The sequence below is a fragment of the Callithrix jacchus genome, chromosome 13 (assembly GCF_049354715.1).
Source record: "Callithrix jacchus isolate 240 chromosome 13, calJac240_pri, whole genome shotgun sequence".
NCBI lineage: Eukaryota > Metazoa > Chordata > Mammalia > Primates > Cebidae > Callithrix > Callithrix jacchus.
Window position 1 is genome coordinate 20007227 of NC_133514.1, and position 20966 is coordinate 20028192.

The 20966-nt window shown below is 53.1% G+C and overlaps 1 protein-coding gene across 8 annotated transcripts in view; it reads right to left on the reverse strand.

The window, feature by feature from the left end:
• Nucleotides 1-2243: 2243 nt before the first annotated feature.
• Nucleotides 2244-20966, reverse strand: part of GFRA2 (GDNF family receptor alpha 2) — a 186532-nt gene continuing 167809 nt past the window's right edge. For all 8 annotated transcript variants that reach the window (XM_078346896.1, XM_078346897.1, XM_078346895.1 and 5 more), the window contains 5 exons: nucleotides 18238-18347; nucleotides 16369-16509; nucleotides 14242-14414; nucleotides 4501-4554; nucleotides 2244-3598 (listed from right to left, as the gene is read on the reverse strand). In XM_078346896.1, coding sequence (XP_078203022.1) covers nucleotides 3476-3598; nucleotides 4501-4554; nucleotides 14242-14414; nucleotides 16369-16509; nucleotides 18238-18347 — 601 coding nt within the window. In that variant the 3' untranslated portion in view covers nucleotides 2244-3475. The remainder of the gene's footprint in view (nucleotides 3599-4500; nucleotides 4555-14241; nucleotides 14415-16368; nucleotides 16510-18237; nucleotides 18348-20966) is intronic.

Below are 20966 nucleotides of genomic sequence, written 5' to 3' on the forward strand. Positions count from 1 at the left end.
CCTAAGGGGGCTGGTGGCAACAAAAGCTAATTTTATATACTTTGCTGATTCCGGGTTAAAGGCACAGGGCCCTGTATTGCATGTGGTTGCAGTTTGCCACAGTAACTCCAAGATAATCTAAAAGTCTATCTCTGGTGGCCAGGCATAGTGGCTCATGCCTGTAGTCTCAGCACTTTGGGAGGCTGAGGTGGGCGGATTCCTTGAGGTCAGGAGTTGAAGACCAGCCTAGCCAACACGGTGAAACCTCATCTCTACTAAAAATACAAAAAAAAAAAAACAAAAAAAAACTTAGCCGAGTATGGTGGCACATGCCTGTAATCCTAGCTACTTGGGAGGCTGAGGCACAAAAATCAGTTGAACCTAAACGGTTGAGGCTGCCTGCTGTGAGCCAAGATTGCACCACTGTACTCCAGCCTAGGTGACAGAGTGAGACTGTCTCAAAAAAAAAAAAAAAAAAAAAATCTATCTCTGGTGGTCCCTACCAATCTTGCCCTGATTCACTTCCTGTTTTTGGTCCCTCAACCCTAATCTCAATGTCTAGATGCAAATGTTTTAATGTTACTAGGATTCATTTACACCATTAAATTAACTAACATTAAGATAGAACATTTTACTATTTCAGTTCTATTTGCATATTTTGAGAGAATCACAAAGAACAGGAATCATCTCAACCAAAGGAATGAATACCTAATGGTAAAATTTCAGCCACGTGATACTAAAATGGGAAAATATTTTAGGGCAGAGTAAAGCTGGCCACTATCCATTCCTCCTTCATAATGGCACCTCAATTTCCTTTTGGGAATTTTTCTCTCCCTTATGATGTAGCCCAAGGGCTTCCCTCTTATTAGGGATATTAAACATGACATATATATCCTCCCTCTCCTACCTAAGTATGGCAGAGGAAAGACACAGGCCCAGCTGAGCCAGTTGGGCAATGGTTGGCAGCCATTCATCACAGAGGAGGCAGAATGCTGACCCTGTAGATCCTGACGTCCAGCCCCTCAGATCCCCTCCAGTCCCTGCCGTCACCTCCAGTCCTTGCTGTCACCTCCCCTGTGCCCCCACCTCACACAGATTCTATGAGCCACTTTCTCCCATGGCCTTCCAGTAAAGTACTTTTTAAGTTCAATGGTCTTTGCTGTTTGCAAAGAACATGGATTTCCAAGTATGCCATGACCACATCTACCCGCAGTAAGGCCAGCGATGGCTAGACAGATGGCTGGCTCACTCTACCCGCTCCACACAGAGGCTGGAAGGTGACACACCACAGCGATAAATGCCGTGAACAGACACTGCTCACACATGTACAACCAGAAACAAGCCATCCAGGGCACCTGGAATTGGGAGGTGGGAAAGCTGCATCCTGTGGTCCAGTTGAAATGGGCTGAGCTCGCACACAACCCCAAAGGCCAGGCTGACAGTAGAGACATCCTCTTACCTCCCAGTCCTTCAGTCTCCCTCCTGCCACGGGCATGTACTCAGATGTGCCCAGGAACAAGTGCAGGCCTGCACCCGCACACACGCACGCAAGCAGGCTCACAGACCTGCACACACTCACACATTTGGCCAGCAGGCATTCTCTTACTCCTACGTGGGGAATCTCTCTGGGAGACCATGGCAGGCCTAGTGTCCCAAGTGGGGCCTGGGGAGCAAATGGGGAAACAGGAAAGGAAGGAATAGAGGGAGCCCCCAAAACCACGTATGCTCTTTCAGACCCTAACCCCAGAACATTCACAATCACTTCCTCCTTCTCTGGTGGGACCCAAGAAGCCAGGTCACTGCCTTCACAATCACACATCTCAAATAAGCCAGGAGTCCCAGGGACCATACCGCTTTGCTCTATGTAAGACTATCAGGGCCACCCAGACAGCCTCACTATAAAACAGTTCCAACAAGTGATGCCAAGCTGTCACTCCCCACCACGCCATGTCCACCGCATTCTCTTCCCGTCTAGGAGCCACAGGCGTTTGTGCCAACCGGAGAGGTGAGCAGGAGGGAACAGAACAGCCCAGCAGCCTCAGCACAGCGGGGACCCTCAGCCCCCTCATGTCAAATCAGCTCCTTACAGAGCTCCATCTACCCACAATGTGGACACACGGATGAGACACGTGGACATGCACACAGGCACACAAGTACACACACGGACACACTTTTCCCCAGCCCACTGGGAGCTCCATTTAAGCAGGTAACACTGGACTAAAGAAAATGGGGACGAAACTCCACGGGACCGAGGCAGAGGCAGCTTGCTTCCTAGAACGTTTATTGGAGCCTTGGTTAAGCGTGGATGTGGGTCAGGAGCCCCGCCAGGGCCCAGCCAGGCTGACTGAAGCAGGGCGCTGGGGGGCAATGTCCTTTTTCCCCGGTATAGACAACAGTATTAAAAAAAATAAACTTTACAATAATACATTTTCGCTCATCTGTTGGGGTATGATTTCCATAGTTTGGTTGCTTAAAAAAAGGAAAGAAAGGGGAAACCACACGATATATGTATATGGATGTGTATATACATATATGTTAGGAGAGGCGCCCCGGTGCGTACGTACAGCTGACGTATATCTAGGAAATCAGGAAAGAGAACGTGGAGAGGAGGAGGGAGAAGAGAGCAGGAGTGCTCCAGGCCCAGGTGCTGCAGACACATGCCCAGTTGTGGTCTCTCCTCTCCTTCTCCCCAAACGGAGACCTGCCAAAAGGACCCACGAGAAACCAAAAAAAGCCACCAAAGGATCATTTCTCTCTGACTTCAGAATTTTTGCCACTGAGAAAGAAGCTGGTGTCCAAGTTTTGCTGCCTCCCCACAAGGGGTTCTCCCAGGCAGGCTAAACTCCGAAGTCCTCCTGGAGCTGGTCCCCAGCCCCACCACTCCAGGCTACGGTCAGGGGGAGCCCAGCACGGGGCTAACCCCCTCCACTGGCATCTGTGGGGAGTTCCCACACCAGCTGCAGACCCACCAGCTGCACCCAAGGGCAGAGACGGAGGGCAGAACCACCTCCATCCTTGAAGCCAAGGGGCTGAAGGTGGACCCCGCTGCCCCATTGACCAATGCCCTCTTCCAGCCCCCAGTAGGTCCCCAGAGTAGACAGCCTGGGGAAGCAGCTGTGTGGTCCTGCCCCCAGCCAGCCTCAGGCTGAGTCCCTTCCGCTGTAGGGCACTTGTCCGGGTCTCTGCTTCAGAAGGGTCCAGAGAAAAAAACACCAGGAGAAAGTGAAGGGCATATCTAGAGCGTCGTGCCCTCTTCAGCACCAGGGTGTCCTCAGCCAGGGAACCCCTGTGCCAGCTCTAAGGCTGCCTGCCTGCTTGTCTGTTTGGTTTAGAAAAACTTCTCCAGAGAAGAAACCTGGGAGGAGACAGGTTCAGCGACAAGGTGGGAAAAACAATTTTTTTTTGCAAGGTGTGTGTATGTCTGTGTTTCCGTTTCATCAGGCAGGTGTTCTTGTCTGCGTAGCTTTAGAAAATCTTCCAACTCAGTTCCCAGGGCCTACAAGGCCAGTTTCAGCAACAGGACAGACAGCATGGTCAAGGCAGCCGATGGTCTGGCTCTGCTGGGGCCTGAGTTAGGTTTGATTACCTTATTACTCCCTGGGATGATATTTGTCGTGAGCTGAGTCCACAGGAGGAGAGTCAGGAACAAAGAGAGTGAAAACAGAGAAAACAGTCAGGAAGCCTGGGATCAGGTAGAGAAATGGACTCAGGAACTGGAGACCTCAAGCCCCCGCCCTCTTACGCCCACAGGGACCCTTCTTTGCACTCTGAAGGCAGTGCTGGCTCTCCTGGAGCTAGCCCAGGCAGGAGTAACAGGGGAATGCTCTGTCCCTTCTTGTCACAGGCCCTGGGGTTTGGAGAAGAGGGCAGCGGTCCCCAGGAAAACAGGCTGCTCCTTCCTGCATGAGGGCTGTGGACCTGAGTCCCAGTGAGAAAGGAGATGGTATAAAGAGTTCCAGGAGAAGGAGCTCATAGGCTCCACAGGGATCTTCTTCTGGAGAGGAGAGGGAGACCACATTCTCCCTGTTCCTAAATTTCTTTAAATCTCTCCTCCTCCATGAAGCCCTCCCTGAACGTATTTGTCTGAGTTTCTCTCTCTTCCTTCTGCAAGGTCTCACAATGACTTTTTTTTCCATCTAAGTTACTATATTGGGTCTGGAAGTCACATATATTCCTATGCTGGGAGTTTCTTCAAGGAAAGAACTGGGTCTGTTTCCACCACTGTGCCTCCTGAATGTCACAGAAACAGTGCTGAGCAGGTAGTCGACACAATTGTCTTGAAGAGTAAGGAAGCTATGGGAGGGCCTCTGCTCAGAGCAGCCATTTGTCTCTCCCCAAGGATACGACCTTTGCACTCCCCCACCCCCACTCCAGCACAGTAAGTGCCCACCCAGGTCCAGAAGCTCAGCTGGTCCAGCCCATGCAGTGAGATTTGAGGGTGCTGGATCTAAGGCTTGCCAGGGAAATGCCGCCCCACCCCGGCCCAGCCCTCCGCCCACCCACACTCTGCCCCCAGCTCACCTCTGTGAAGCACATGCTTAACTCTTTGGAGTTGTTGGCCTTCAGCCCCTGCTCCTGCAAGAGAGAAGGCACCAGTCAGGGCAAGTCACCAGGCCTTTCCTGGCTGCGCTTTGTCCAGTGACTTAGATGAGGGCATGTCACACACTGTTGGCTTTGCTAAGCACAGCGTACCCCGTGAAGAGGGGTGGCTCAATTCCACATAGAACAAAATGCTCCTGTCCCTCTCTGACACCCTCAGCAACTAGGTCCTGACTCCTCTGGCTCCTGGAGAACAGAGGTTCTGAAGCTCTCAACTAGCAGCATTATATAGTCATCAGCCATTTGCATGTCTGTCTACACACTCAGAGCAACTCTTAGGAACTGCGTCTTCTTTTCCTTGCACTGAGTAGTATCAGGTTCATAATAACTCAACAAGTATTTCATTCACTAGATGCCTGTATCCATGAATGACTGAATGAATGAATGAATGCGTGAATGAATGATGAATGAATGAATGAATGAATGCTACAGATCAGAAATAGCCTCCAAGAGCCAACACCTGTTAAGTTGACATGGCTGATGGAGGGCTCTACAGAAAAAGATCATGAGCGCTCATCTGGCCTTGAGAGAAAGAGAAGCGTGATTGATTAGTGATGTCTGCCACTGGTATCCATTAGGTGGATATCTGGCAATTGCACCAGGCCATTTCTGTCCTAAATGGATGTGCGCACCTGGGAGCACTGTGGACACGGTGAGGGACGAGAAAGGCTGGCTTGGTGATGATTCCAGGATTCTCTACCCTGACATGGCCACCTGGATGCAGGGCCAGAGGGTGTGCATGATCAACAGCCCTGTGCTATCATCACCATAATGGAGAAGCATGGGAACCAGCTGGGGAGGCAGCACTTCCACCCAAGCTTCAAATGGCTTGTTCCCAAGGCACTTTCAGGGAAGCTCTGGCCACCAGAAGCAACTGGGAAGCACAAGAAATTATGCTGAAATCACTGCTCTTGGCTAGGAGTATCAATAACCCCTTGGACATCACAGGCAATCTACCACCCAGGGCATCTGGTCAGCTAAACAAGACCCCAGCTGTGGTGTGGAGACCCCAGCCAAGAGTCGAGTCCCTGTCAACGGTGAAGATAAGACCATGGTGATGATTAGCACAGCAGAACGGAACCCGGAGTGTCCCCAGGTGACAAGGCGGCACCCAGCCACCTCCCCAGCTGTTGCCCTCTGCAGAAGGGGATGTGCTTTACAGCACCTTCCAGACCCAAGGCCTGGACTCTACTCTCCAGGGCTTGGTGCTGCTCCAGCTAAGACTGTCTGAGGCCACCGGGCTGGGTAAGGGGGAAACAGAGCACGCCCACCCCCTCGGAGGCTGTGCTGCCATCATGGCATCTCATCTGTCCTCCCGCAACCCTTGGCCGATCCTTGCTCAGTCACCTCAGTCCCCACATGTGACATCCTATGGCCCGTTGGGGTCTATGCGTGTGGCCCAGCACCTATGGACACCCAGCATCCCTTCCTACTCTGATCGTTTTGGGTGTGGCAGGCCAGGCCCCGCCATTTTTGGGAGTCCCTGTCTTATCCCTGTGTCCCCCCCAACACAGGGCTCACTAAACACAGAGCCCACATGCAATCACAGAGCAGAAGCCTCCTGAACTCAAGGTCCTCACCCCCCATCCACCAAAGCAGCTCCACCAAACAAATAAAAACAAATTTTTATTTGTTTTGTATAGTGAGGTTACCCATAAAATTATTTGGAAAATGGTCTATCACTTAACAAAATAAGGCTTGAGAAAACAACCAACAAGAAGGGCCCGGGGAGGTGGGGGGCCCGGTACAATGTGCTGTGGCTGTACTGCTCTCAGGGGAGCCCTGGACCTAGACACTCTGCAGCATCACACCCAAGGTCAGCCCATGCAGAGCTGCTGACAAAGCACCCAGCACCCTGAGCACAGCATCTTCCCTGGTCTGGGGGTTCGACCAGGTGTGAAGAGAGAGGATCTGAAGGCTGAGCTCTCTGGAGCAAAGGAGGCCTGCAACTGGATTTTGCTCCTTGGAGTGAACAGAACTTGACAGGTTCCTCTTAATGAGGATAGAGGGAAGGGGACGCTGGCAAGTATTACACAGTAAAAATGACAGGGAAGAGGAGAGTGAGGGAAGGGGTGGAAGAAAGATAGGAGACCAGGTGAAGGGAGAAGAGGAGAAAGGGAAACAGGAAAGAGGGAGTGGGGGGGGACAGAAGAGCAGGGAGAGAATGGGGGAGAGGGGGAGGGGACAGAGGAAAGGTGAGGGGAGAGAGAAGGGAGGGGACAGGGGAAAGAGTAGGGGGCAGAGGGAAGGGGGAAAGGACAGAGGGGAGGGGACAGATGGGAAGGGGACAGAGGAGGGGGAGGGGACAGAGAGGGGGAGGGGACAGAGGGAGAAGGGAAGGGCAGAGGAGAAGGGAAGGGACACAGGAGAGTGGGAGGGGATGGGGGACATAGGAGAGGGGGAACGAACAGTGGAGAGGGGAGGAGACACGGGAGAGGACATGGGAGAGGGGAGGGGACAGAGGGAGAGAGGAGGGGACAGAGGAGGGGGGCACACAGGAGAGGACATGGGAGAGGGGAGGGGACAGAGGAGAGAGGGAGGGGACAGAGACGGGGAGGGGAAGGCATGGGAAGGGGATGAAGCCAAGGGGGGAAGATAGCAAGAGAGGAAGGGACAGAGGGAAGAAATAGAGGAAGGAGGCAACCGAGGACAGGGGAAAGAACAAAGTGGGAGATGAGGAGCCTGAGAATGACTACCGTACCCTCTCATCTGATGCTGATTATCAGGGGACAGCAAAACACCTCCCAGGCCCCCCCGCCTTTTTTTTTTTTCAGAAAACTAATAAGGATCTATGTTCTTCCACAGGAATCTCTTTTCTTTTTTTTTTTTTTTTAAGGAGAGAAGGAAAGAAAAAAAAGGAGTGAAGGAGAGGAAGAAAAAGAGGGAGAGAGAACAGAAATGTTGCTTTATTCTAAAAATGGGTATTGAAAACCTCTTTTATGCCAATAATTGTGCTTAATAATGGCCGATCAATATTTCATTTAAACCTATGAGCAGGTGTGATGTGGTATTGACAAGAATGTATATTTCATGTATTTAAAGTGGAGAACTCTATAAATGTTTATTAAGTTTACTTGTTCTGGATCTGAGTTCAAGTCCTGGATATCCTTATTAATTTTCTGTCTCGTTGAGTCTAAGTCTCTTTATAGGTCTTATGTATCTGGGTGTTAGGATCGTTAGCTTTTAATTTTGTTGCATTGATCCTTTTACCACTATATCTTTGTTGCTTTAAAATAGATGTCCCCAAGGGACATCTGCCCCAAGGTGGGGTCTCTGCCAGGGGCAACAGGGCCCTTGGGCGGGAGACAGGAACTGGCCTCCGTGAAGATCAGGGATGTGACCCTCCCCACCGCAGAGCCATCACCCACATCTAAGTACTTTTGAGCCCGTGGGCAGTTAGGCTGGGCAGGCCTCCAGGGCGGACAGCCACAGCCGCTTGGTGCAGGTACCTAAGAGGCTCCTCTGAGCTCTTCCTTCAGGTGCTCGGAATTGGTTTACAGGTGTTTGACCACGTGGACCCCTCCCAGTCTTCAATTATGTTTTAGACCAAAGGGTCCTAATCCTTGGTGTCTATCATCACAGGACAGCCCCTGGTCTGTGGTGGCCCAAAAATGGAACAAGAAGAAAGGCCAGAGAGGCCAGAGCCCTGGGCTCAAGTCTTGGTTCTGCCAATGACCCAGGGTGACTCCACTGGAGGCTCAGTTTCCTCATCTGTAAAATGGGCAGACAATGCACCTCACTAAGTGACCATGACTGCTATGTGTGACCCTGAACATGGCACAGCCTCATTCAACACAAATCCAAGGACTCAGTGCTGATCCCACAAGGGATGAAGCTGCACCACGATAAGTTCCCCATCCTAAAGCAGAGCCTGGGAGAGAAGCAGTGAAGGATGGGGAAAGGGCTATAGGCTGAAACCCAGGGTCAGCAGGTGACCTGGGTCAGCCTCCTGCTCTCTCCTAGCCTCCCCCAGCCATCTCTGCAAAGTGCAAGAAGTCTCTGCCCCAGATGCACACATCCACCTCATTTCCAGAAAACACAGTGAAGGTCACAGTGACCTCCTCTGATGGCCAGCCTGAGGCCCTTTGCCAGTCCTGGGAACACAGAACCCTGCCTGGGGGGTTGGGGGGAGTGTTGCCCAGCAGCTGACCTTTTCTGCAAGTGGCACCTTGTTAGGAATAAAGCTTTGAGTCATAAGGGAAAACAAGCACTCAGACAACAGATTTCTCAGCAAAGCAAATTTACTGCTGTGCAGAAGGGTGCCTCTCATAGGGCTGGTAGCCACGAGAGCACCCAAACAAAGGAGAGTAGGAGCTTTTACTCCTAACTCCACTCCTACTTTCGTGTCCTTTCCCCATTGGTTGGGGTCTGCCAGCACAATCTAAATTAGGCCTGATTGGCTAATCATTTAAACTTTCTTAGATAAGGTGGATATATGATGGGAGAGAGGGGAAAGAAGGAAGGGGTCATCTGTGGCAAACTAGAGAGCCAGTCCTTTCCCAAATAAGGAAAGCAAAGAGAGCTGGTGCTGTGGCATGCCTGGGTATGTAATAAAATTAAAAAACAAGAAAAGGAGAAGAAAGTGGAAGTGGAGGTACTTGGAATTAAAGAATAAAAGATTGAGCAGACTGTGAGAGCTTGCCATATCTCACACACCGGGTGGGGGGAGGGGCAGAGAGACAGAGTCCACCTCTGATGCCAAAACCACCAGTGGCTCAAATTCAGTGCCTCCCTGCTCTCCAGGGGCTTATACTCTAATAGAGAAATAAACTCTCACATATCCACCTAAATCTCATCTTGCACTGTAGCTCCTGTAATTCCCAAGTGTCATGGGAGTGACCCAGTGGGAGATAATTGAATCACAGGGCAGGTGTTTCCTGTGCTGTGCTGTTCTTGTGGTAGGGAATGAGTCTCATGAGCTCTGATGGTTTTATAGATGGGAGTTCCCTGCACATGCTCTCTCTTTATCAGTCACTATGTAAGACATCCCTTTGCTCTTCATCTTCTACCATGATTGTGAGGCCTCCCCAGCCATGTGGAACTGTGAGTCCATTAAACCTCTTTCCCTTATGAATTACCCAGTCTCAGGTACGTCTTTATTAGCAGTGTGAGAACAGACTAATACAACTGGCTTCACAGCCAATAAATACACAGAGGGGAGAGAAGGCTGCTTGTGAGTCTGAGGAAACAGCCCAGGACTTACTCCATCCCTACCAGGAGCCTCTCATCCCCTGGAGGTGTCTGTGGCTCAAGTCCCAAAGTGCCCAGGCCTAGGCTGCAAGGACCGCAGGACACAGGGCCATTAACAGCAAATTAGTGGCCTATTACTGTGGAGGCAGCACCAGGACTCTGTGGGAAGAGGTGACCCCTGAGGGCTGTGCTGTGGGTGCCACTGGAAGCAGGAAAGAAGTGGCCCTTGCAGGTGGCACTGGGGGAAGGACACAGACACAGAGAGGAATGACAGTAAAAAAGTCATGCTTCATCCTTATAGAACTTTCTCCCACTTCCGTTGCCCAGGAAGTCAGAAGGAAATTATTGCCTTCCTCCTCCTCCTTGCCCACCTCCTCCCTATCCCCGAACACCGGGCCGAGAGTGCAAAAGCCTTGCTGGTCTGGCCAAGGCGCTAGTGCAGTGGTGTCCTGCTGGCTGGAGCCAGGGCTCTCCTGTGCTCCCCGCTTCTGTGCCTGCTCCTGCCCCTGAATCCCAGTGCCCCTGGCCTTCGTCCAAGACCTAGGCCACCCCCAGTAACTTATACTTCTCACTACTCCCTGCCACCACCCCGCTCTGTACCTCCCGTTCTTCCCTCCCACTATGGCTAAGATCTCCTAACAAGTCTTCTGTTCTCCCTTGCTAACCACACTCTACCGGCCATCAGATTCATCTTCCCAAACCATGGTTCTGGTCATGACTCACCCTCCCCTGTTCCAAAGCCTTCAGTGGCCTCTCAACTCCACTGGGTGTTAGGATCATGGGACTACCTCCACCTGTGGCTGACAGGGCATGTCCCCCACCCAAGTCCCCCACCCATGTAAGTCTCTGTGTCCCCAGAAAACCCACAGCCAGGCCTGCGTTTCCCCAGGGTGGGTCGGCAAAGGCTTTCTGTAAAGGGCCGGAGAACAATGATTTTTGGCTTTGCCAGCCACATTGTCTCCATCACAATGACTCAGTGCTGCCTGTGACAGGGAGACAATACAGACACACAGGGTATAGTTGTGTTCCAGTAAAACCTCATTTGTAAAACCAGGCACAGAAGACCCCCACACTCAGCACTACGCGCTGTCCTGACTCTGCCTTGGCTCCGCTGTTCATTCACCTGGGGCAGCCGCCCGCTCCTAGCCCACATCCATTCTCCGGATTCTTTCAGGCTTAGCAGCAGGCATTGTTACACCCAAGGATCTTTGGCTTCCACTCCCAGTCAATGCACTCCCTCGGTCCTCTGTACCCCATCACCCTCTGCCAGTCCTGCACGCAGCAGGTGCACCGATCACCTTCTCCCTCATAGCCATCTGAGCTGCATCCTGTCCAGCCTCCAGCACCAGGACAAGGGTCCTGGCCCATGAAGCTTGTTAGCCTCAGTGCCTGGGATGCAGTGGCGCAAAATAAGATAAATTTCTGTTGAGTCAATGAATGAATTGGTCTCTGAAACACATAGACACCATCCTCCAGGAGAGTAAAAAGTTCCAATGAATCAAATGAACTGGGGACTCCAGGGTCTCTCCTTCCACCTTAACAGAGCACCCACTGCATGCCAGGCACTGTGCATCCAGCTTCTCAGGGTGACACAGGAGGGTGAAGTGCCACTCTGGCCTCTCAGGACCCTGGCCTAGCAGGGGAGAGAACACATCATGATGGTCCAAGAACAAGCAAAGCGGGAGTCCAGAAGAAGCCTGGTGTGGATGCAATCGGGGAAGGCATTCCCAAGAGGTGACAGCTGGGTAGGACTCACCAGGCGGAGAAGGGTGGGAGAGGGCAGGGAGAGGCATTTTGCTCAGAGGAATGGCCAAGGGCAGGCCAGAAGCTGGTTCACCCATCCTGCAGGTGTCCAAGACTGACCTGACACTCAGGTTCCCTGCTCTAGAGGCCAACGGGATGGATAGATGGGCAAGTAAATTCAGACAAAGTATATATTTGATATACATGGGCCAGGACAGAAGTCCCCAGGAGAGACCTTTCTGCAGACCCCACTAGGCCTCAGTCCACAGAGCCCCAGGCAGGCAGGGCTGCCTGGAGAAGGGGCCACAGCCTGAAGGAGACACTTAGAAGAGCAGGACTTAAGACACTCGGCCACAGGGCCAACTGAGAGGGGGCCCAGCTCCTGGCTCTACTTTGGTGGTGCCCAAGACTCCCACAGCCCAACTCAGTAGCCCCATTCCCACCATGGGAAAGTCTTTTGTGAGAGGTTTGGAGGAGGAGGCAGCAGAAGGTGGCCAAGGGGCAGGGTTCCTGGCCCTTCTCAACTGCCAACTGGCTGTGGGGCTGTGGACAAGTGGCTGTTCTCACCAGGCCTCTGTCCCTTGAGTTTGGGAAGATGTTGGAGGGTCCTTCAAGTCCTGACATACAGATATCCATGTAGGGACCCAACTGGCTATCATCTCTGTGGGTCCCTAAGCCTTGCCCCAAGGAAAGAGGAAGGACAGAGGAGGACAGAGACGAGTAAAATAATCTTGCCTCTCTCTTTGTTATTTTGCTTTTTGTTTTAAGATGGAGTCTCTCACTCTGTCACCAGGCTGGAGTGCAGTAACGCAATCTCGGCTCACTGCAACCTCTGCCTCCTGAGTTCAAGTGATTCTCCTGCCTCAGCCTCTTCAGTAGCTGGGACTACAGGCGCATGCCACCACGTCCAGCTAATTTTTTTTTTTTTTTTTCAAGTAGAGATGGGGTTTCACCGTGTTGGCCAGGATGGTCTCGATCTCCTGTGATCCACCCACCTCGGCCCCCCAAAGTGCTGGGATTACAGGTGTGAGCCACCGTGCCCGGCCAATCTTGCCTGTGTCTCCAAGGCGTATCTGGGGTGTACAGGCTCCCCCACCCTCCCTCCCACCCAGGCTCAGCTCTGTGTCCCTGCGATCACTCAGGGACTCCCTTCTATAGCTATAGGTGTCCCTAACACCCAAGAGGCCCACAAGGGCCACCACAGAGCCACTCAAGCTAGGGGAGCTGAGAGACAGGAGACAGATGTGGACTGGGTAGCAGGGGAGGCACCCACAGCAGCCCCAGGTGAGCCAAGGGCAGGGTCGAGGGCTTATTCACTCGACACTTCTTGCTCCCAGCATGGAAGAGTAGGTGCTCGTCAAAAAGACTGTAATTAAAACTGAATCAGGGGCCCTTCCCCTTTCTTCTTCTCGGAGAAGAAACCTGGAGAGTGGTAGTGGCTGACACTTTTTGAGGGTCTCTTTCTCCTCCTTTCCTCCTGGGAGGGCTGTCTCGTCTGTCCTGCCCAGACTGACTTAGTCAGTAGACCCCAGCCACCTGCCAGGCAACCTCCTGAGCCCCCGGACCCGTCATGCCCAACATTTGTGCAGCATTCCTCCACTGACTAAGCACTTTTGCATACATCATCTCACACACAGGTCACCGATATGTCCACTGAGATCACACCAAAATCTGAACAAGCCCCCTGACAGCAAGATTACAGAAAATTAGGCTGGGGCTAAAAGATACCAAGCAACCGATGCCTTGGCAAAATAATTAAGTGGGCCTCAGAATCATCAGGGCTGATGGTGAAGGGGACTGAGGTGAGGGTCCCGAAGCCACAGCTTTGGACATCATGCCCACAAGGAACCACATGGGCATCCTGGGAAGGTTGCCAGTGTCCTGCTGAGTCAGTCTCTCCCAGGGTGGGCCGGCCCAATGGGCTCTGGATGAAGGGTGCATGGCAGAGGCTGGTAGGGTCTGGAGGACCTGACAGGTGGCACAGCCCTGACCAGCTGAGCTGCCCGCCGCTCTAGCATGAAATTGAGCAATTGTCTGTGGAGCAGGACCCCAAGCCCCCTGCTCGCGGCCACTCAAGCATGCCCACTGTCATTAGGAGCTGCCCAAGGGTGACAACAGCACTTCAGCTCCAATCAGGAGAGGCACCAAGTGGAGGGACAGGACATGGAAGAGCTCCCCAGCGAGCTGCCAAGAGGGCACTTGGAGGTCAGCTGCTACTGAGCAGGGGAGCCCACAAGGGAAGGGGAGTGAGGCAGAAAGAGAAGGGGGGGCTTCCCTAACCAGGACAGGCACATACACTTCTCAGTGGGTGCCCAGGAGGGACCTGAACCCCACTAGGCCGGGGCCCGCTCAAGCCCGCATCCTGGCTATGGACGTGCACTGCTGATGCTACGAGCCTCCTGCCCCACTCAGACGGGTGTCTCATGGCCCCGCACATGGCCAGGACTTGCTCCCTCTGCACCTGTGCCAAGGCTGTGCCACACTGCCTGCTCTTCAGACCCCACAGCCTGCAGGGCAGTATAATACTGTGATGTAACAGGGTTTTGCACTTGCAAGACGAATGCCTAAATGAAGGAACTGGTGAAGAATGACCCTCCGGCAGCTCTCCGCTGCTTCTCGGGATCCCTGATGGGAAGGGAAGCCCCTCCCTCCCCGACCCCAGCCAAGTCATTTCCCACACCACTTCCGGCACCATGGTGCTCCCCCCATGCCTCAGCCACACCCCCTCACCTGGACAGATGTGCAGGTGGTGATGACGCTGGTCCCCAGGCCGGTGCTATCACTGAGGTCATCTGGCAAAGAAGGTGTCTTCTCCACCCGAGGAGCCTGAGTGGCCTGGAATGAGGGCCCTTTAGGGGACACATTCACATCCGTGCCATTGCCAAAGGCCTGGATGGCGTTCCCTAGGATGGGGTGAGGGTAGATGCAGAGGAGTCAGGACCCACATCCGTCACTCCTGGCTCTGCTCCTCACTCTCCTCACCCTGACCACCCCTTCCCCGGAATAGCCCAGAAGCCAGGACAGAGCACAGCACAGCCAGATCCCCTCTGCTGAACCTCTTTTTCAGATACCTACAAAGGTCTCATGCCTTCAGAACACAGCAAGAGGGAGGTTAAAAAAGAGAAGCCAGAATAGCAAGAAGTGTACATGATGGGGAACACAGAAGAGAAAAGGAGAAAAGGAAGCGGGTGGGGCACAGGGGAGCCTTGGGGAGCATGGTGCAACCAGCCACGCCTCCAGAAGCTCCTCACCCCCAGCTCCCTAGTCACAGGCTCTTCCGGACCTTGTGCCTCCTTGGACGTTCCCAGGTCCCCACCCTGGCACACAAGGGCCCCACACTCAGCTCTGCCTGCCCCACACCATAGACTTTCCCTGGTTGGCCTCTGCTCCTCTCGCACCATCCACACAGGTGCCCAGAAAATCTCTGCCTCCACATGCCACATGCATCAAACTCATCATGTCTAAGCCTGGGCTGGATGTCTCCTGCCCTTGTGGACACTCCTTTCCCCCAACCCCTCATACTGCAGCCTTGAAGGTGTCATCTCTTATCTACCCAGCTCCCCCATGTCAGAATCCTGAGGGTCACCCATGGTGCCTCCCTGGCAGTTCACTGAGCCCACCTCCTAAAGATCCCTCCCCCCATCTCCCATCACTGTTCCCCTCCCACAATCTGGTCCACAGCCACCATTGTGTGCCCCTGTGAGCGGCTACTGTGGCCTTCTGATGAGCCTCTCAGTGTCAGGTCACCTGTTGGAATAATCTCTCTGACCCCCACTGCCTCACACAACAGGCAGATTTGCTTTCTGGGACGTCAGTCTGATCTCAACACCCGCTGCCGACATTCCTTCAAACACTCACACCATCACTGTCACCCCGGCAGAACAAAAAGATCTAAATGCCTCAGGCCTGTGAGGCCCTGAGTGACAAGGATGCTGTCTACCTGTCCGGATAACTCTGTCACTCCGGTCATCTTCAGCACTATGTAGCAAGGCTACACTACTGGCAGGACCCTCCACCTGCCATGATCTTCTGTGGAGCCCTGGACCTCTGCCAGGCACTCCCTACCTCTTCAACTGACTGATGCCCAGCTAACCATTCACGGATACATTCTCCAAGAAGCCTTCAGGGCCTCCCTCTTCCTGGCCAACTTGGGCATCCCCACCCTGGACTCCTCAAGGTCCCTGTGCAGATCTGTCCCCTAGAGCAGTTCCCCTTGCGCTGGGATCCTGAGCGACCCCTCTCTGTCCGCCTCTATCAGCTACTCCCTCCTTAAAAACTTGGATCTACAACTCTCCAGTGCCATACACAGAGGGAGGAATGGATGGATGGATGGACAGAATAAATAATGGAGGGAAGGAAAGAGGTAAGAAATCTGCAGGTGTGCTTGGGCAGAAATGAGTGCTGGGCTGGAAAGATCAAAGGAGGACTGAGCTGGCCTGTGGCTACCTCCCTCTAGCTTTTGGGTTAGGAGTGTGATGATGTGGAATGGAAGTCAGTTCCAAGGAGACACAAACCCGCTAAAGGGAGATATGACAGACAGACACCAGAGGTCCTCACGAGAAGGCTCAGTCTCCAAGGGAAACTGGCTGAAGCTGTCCCAATAACAGACCAGACCAAATAGCAGGCTTGACCTAGGTTCAAGGCCTCTGGTGGTAAACTGAGGCTGACCTACCGACAGTTCTGGTGTGAATCTCCAAGAGCTAAAAACCCAAGGTCCTCATGGGCAAGGCCCATGGCGGAGAAGCTTCGTGTACATCAGCAGCCATCCCCATGGGAGGAGACGGAATGGCTAAGAGAGACTCCGGGGCGGTGTGCGGGGAGGGCCTGCTGGGTTGGGGAGAACATCCCAGAACTTACGGAGACACGGGTTCTCAGTGAAGTCCCGGAGGAACTTCTCACACTCCTCCTCCATGTTCCCGCTGCCACGACAGTTGCACCAGGGGGACACCACGATGCCAGTGGGGCTGGAGTCCACGTAGTTCGGTGTCATGTCAAACCCTGGGCAGGGAGAAGGTGGGGGAAAGGAGAGGGGTGTGGTGAGGTTTTCCCCTTGGGCCCACAGACTGACCCCAGGCACAGCAGGGCAGAGGTACCCATCCTCTCACCTGGCCCCTAAACACACATCTGACCCTATCACACTCCTAACTCTGAGCATGACTATCCCAGTGACCATGGGGTCAGCAGGGACAGAGGGGCCACAGCACAGAGGACACTGGGCTCCTCAGCACCAGGAAGGGGAGAAGAGGCCCCGGAGCCCCTCCCAGATTGTGGGCTGCTGCTGGTCCGAAGATCACTCTGATTTTAGAAGACCGGCTGCTTGATGGGAAAGGAGAATGCAGGGGCCCAGAGCAGACCAGCTTTTCCCCATCAGTGCATTGTGCCTGTTGTACACCCCTGGAAGAGCCCTGGAGCCAGCCCAGGTGGGGTACACAGTCTTTTTAAATTCCATATGGTTGCCAGCTTATGACTTCCACTTGTTTACTGTAATATCTGGTGTGTTTTTAGTTATCTAATTTTGTATTCAGTTATAACCATAGTAGGGGTAGTGAATATATGGCAGGTGTAATCCCTGGTGCTGCAGTGGATCTTCTTTTCTTTTCGACAAGATAATACTGTGAGTTTCCCTCCTTCCTTCCCTCTAATTTGTTTTCTCTTCCTTTTCCCCCAGCCTTTTGCATCCCCTGTTCTACCCTGTCCTACAACTCTCATATGCACAGTCTTCTCTCTTTGTGTGTGACTTCACTTTTCAAAATCTAATCAGGTGTTTGCTCAAATGAGGGGAGATTTTTATTTTTATCTTTTTTTAAGGCTGAGATTTCAGCAGAGTACTTTTCTTTTCGTTGTTTCCCCCACAAACCCATCAGTCTGGGAGAGTACTGGGAGTGGAAATCACGTTGCCTGGGATGCTGGTTTCTTTGTGTATTACATAAAACGTATGTAAATGTCTCTCCATTTGGGCTGGGGTTTGCATTCTCCCCTTGGCTATTAATGGGGGGCGTTGCATTCTCCCCTTGGCTATTAATGGCGGGGGAGGCCAGTGGGCAGGCAGCCCTCACCCTGCCTGGCATGTGCAGAGACCCCAGCCACTCTGTGTGGGCAGGGTGCTGTCAAGACCAAACCTCTTGCGGGGGTGGGGGCAGGTGGGGGGAACTCTTGGAAGCAAAGAAGTATCACTTCTTTCTCAAGTGGAACGTTTACACCTTGCTGTAACATTTGAACTTTCACAAGAGATGTAATAATTTTGATAATAAAATTCTTAACCATAAAAAAATAATAAAATCAGAGTGAATGACGCTAACATCCTGGGATCAGTGCCAACATTGATGAGCAAGGTAAGCCTACTTACCCCACTCGGAGGGGCTCTGAGTGACTCAACTTCTCTAGAGCCTCAGTTTCCTCATCTATGAAATGGAGGTATCTCCAGTCCCCTAGAAAGAGCTGTTGGGAGAATTCAGTAACAGTCCCCATAAACTGCTCAGGACAGAGCCTGGAATATCAGAACCCTGCAATGAATGTCACCTTTGCTTCTTATTTCAAGAGCCTCAGAAGAACCCTGGGGCCCTCCTCCTTGCTACAGAGCTGCCTTCCCGCTGGTTTCCCCTCACAGGTCTCTCTCAATCTGCTGCAGAGAAATCGGGGCTCAGGCTGTCTCCCCCGACTGGCTCTGGGCTGGTAAGATGCGGGCAGCAAGGACTCACAGAGCCCAGGTGTGCAGGAAGAGCTTACCAATCATGCCAGCGTAGGAGCCCAGACATGCCTGGTAGTTGTCCGCAGGGCAGCTGGTAACCGTGTGGTAGGAGGCTCGACAATTGGCATGGAAGTCGGCCAGCCGGGACCTGGTGTCGGGGAGAAGATGCAATGGTGAAAACAGGGGTTTAGTCTGGCTGCCTTCTTCTCCTCTGTCCTGCCAGTAGCATCTCCTCCCTGCAGCTTCCCAGGTGGAAGAAGCCAGGAAGTGGGAGGGGAGAAAAGTGGGGGAACCAAGTCTTTGCGGGGACTCAAGCTGTGAGCTCCTTGAGGACTGATACTTCCCGGAGAGACAGGCTCCTAGGGTCACTTAAGAAAAACCCAGTGATTGGCTGACAAAAAGGACCCCAACGAGACACAGAAACAGCCTGCTCTAAATGGCTCTTTTAGGCAAAGGAACACAGGAAGGAGCCTGTGAGTTTGTGGAGAATTCCTGGGACCCAGTCAGGAAAGCTGGGCTCCACCTTTCGTGGGGCTGCGGTCCTGGGTGGGCTTGCCCAAGCCCATCAACCTGGCACTGCGAAATCCCACCTGCAAAACGGTGAACAGTCCCTTCCCTAGATGCCTCATAGAATCCGTCTGAGGGTCAAAGCAGCCAGTGGCCAGGGAGGCGAAAGAGTCTCCCTGGGTGAGATATGCCACAGGCATCCTCCGCTGGTCTCTTCTGTGTTAAGCCAGTGCAAAGTCTCCTCTGCCATCCCTCCACCCCTTCCCCAGTCCACTGGAAGATTTCTCCCTCTTTCCAAATGCTTCATTGCACGAGGAGCTCCTGATTTTGCCCGGCTGGGTTTCTCCGGTTAGAACACACATTCCCAGAGTGGCAGACTCCATTGATTTCCTCATTCACATCCTCCACAGCTGCACCTCTGGGCAGGGACGAGGTGTAGACAGCCGTGCATCCCTTCTGCAAATACACAAGCCCTGCCACGTGGCTAACAGACTAAAGGTGGGAATGCCAACCTTTGGTTGTTGCATGGATGCAACATCAGAAAGGAAACTGGGGACCGGGGTAGCATGCCTGGCAGGCCAGGGGCTGGGGCAGTGGGAAGTCACTGCTGGCTTATCTCCCTGGGGAAGCACACTGCCTGCCACAGCAGGCCTGAGAGCCCACACACTCTGTGCATGTATTGGGAGCATCCCACATAACGCCGGTTCCCACCCAGCACACAGGGAGCCTTGTTTCTCTCCTGCAAGGCCAGTTCTCCCATCCCTGACATTGGGAACCTCAGGACCTCGACTGGCCTCACCATCCATGTGGCCTCTCAAATGTCTCCAGCCCCACAGGCTGGAGAAGGAACAGCAGCATGAATGGGGAGTACATGGCTTCCTGCTGTCTTACCCTTTGGGGAATCCCAAGTATTTCCCTGACAGGCCACAAGGAGAGCAAGGCCATAGGGAAAGAGGCTGGAGAAGAGGAAACCAGCTAGAAAAGAGAAGATGAAAGCATGCAGACCAAAGTGGAGCTGGCCAGAGGGACACCTCAGTGAAGCGGGGAGAGGCAGATCCAGCCGCTGGGAGAGGACGGTCATCTGTCGCATGGCCATGCTGTCCCTTGCTCACTGGCTGTGTGACCTTGGGCTGGCCTGTCATGTCTTCAGGGCTCAGTGTCCCCAGTGAACAAACTGGGAGAGCCACGCCTGCCAACCTACCTCCTTGGGCTGTGACAGAGAGCCAAGGAGACAGTGAGTGGGAGCGCTCAGAACAGAAGATGCCCAACGGAGACAGGAGGCGTCATCCTCATCTTCCTTCTCTGCCCAGCGCTGTGCACTACAAATGCACAGCAGAACAGTTTTTCCTGGTGTCTGATACAGAAGGAAAAATAGACCCTCTTATCCAAGGTGGGTCTGGGTCCCACACAGAACAAGTGAGTGCATCAAGGAAATGGGGCTCCCTCTCACTCTCCCGTCCTGCAGCATCCCACTGTCCTTCTGCATGCCATGCTGGGGACAAAGGAGGACAAACGCTGCCCTCAAAGGAGGGCAGTGCACACAGGCCCTCTTGGCTAGGCCCTGGGGTGACCATGGACAAGAGCGCCCTCTCGTTCCTCTGAGGTTATGACCTACTTCTTCGGCCTTAGAGAGCTATTCACAGCAAAGGGAGGGGGAGGACACAGGCCTGAGGCCCACAGACAGCAAAGGGGATGGCAAAGTGAAGAGACGCCGCCAAGCTTTCTGTTTCCCCCATTGCTCCATCCTCAGCATACAGCAGCCTTGGCAAGAGAAAGTGACAAATGGGGCTATTTAGGAGGACATGGAGTCCAAGCCCAAGGCTCCATGAGGCCTTGGATTGCTCAACTTTCTCTCTGCCCCTCCATGCATGATCAAGTCCACATTAGTGGGCTCCCTCTGCCAGCATCAGAGACCACATGGTGTCAATTTCCTTCAAGCCCTGGACACTGTCCCATTCCAACCATGACCCCTCGCCCCAGCCCTGCTAGGCACACTTCTCCAAGGCAAATGTTATCCTTTTCGTAATACATGGTGAGCTTGCAGGTGATCTCTGTGCTCTCTCTAGGCCAGATGTCACCTTATCCCTCCAACATCGGGAGGTCACTTGGCTCCTGGACTCCCGTCTTGCTGTGGAGAACAGACTCTTCCTGGATCAGCCCCATCACTTTGCAGATTTCTGCCTTTTAGAGCCCTCGTAAGAGAGATGGCATAAAAGAAGGCATGAGAGAAACAGGAATAGATAGGAAAAAAAAGCAGAGA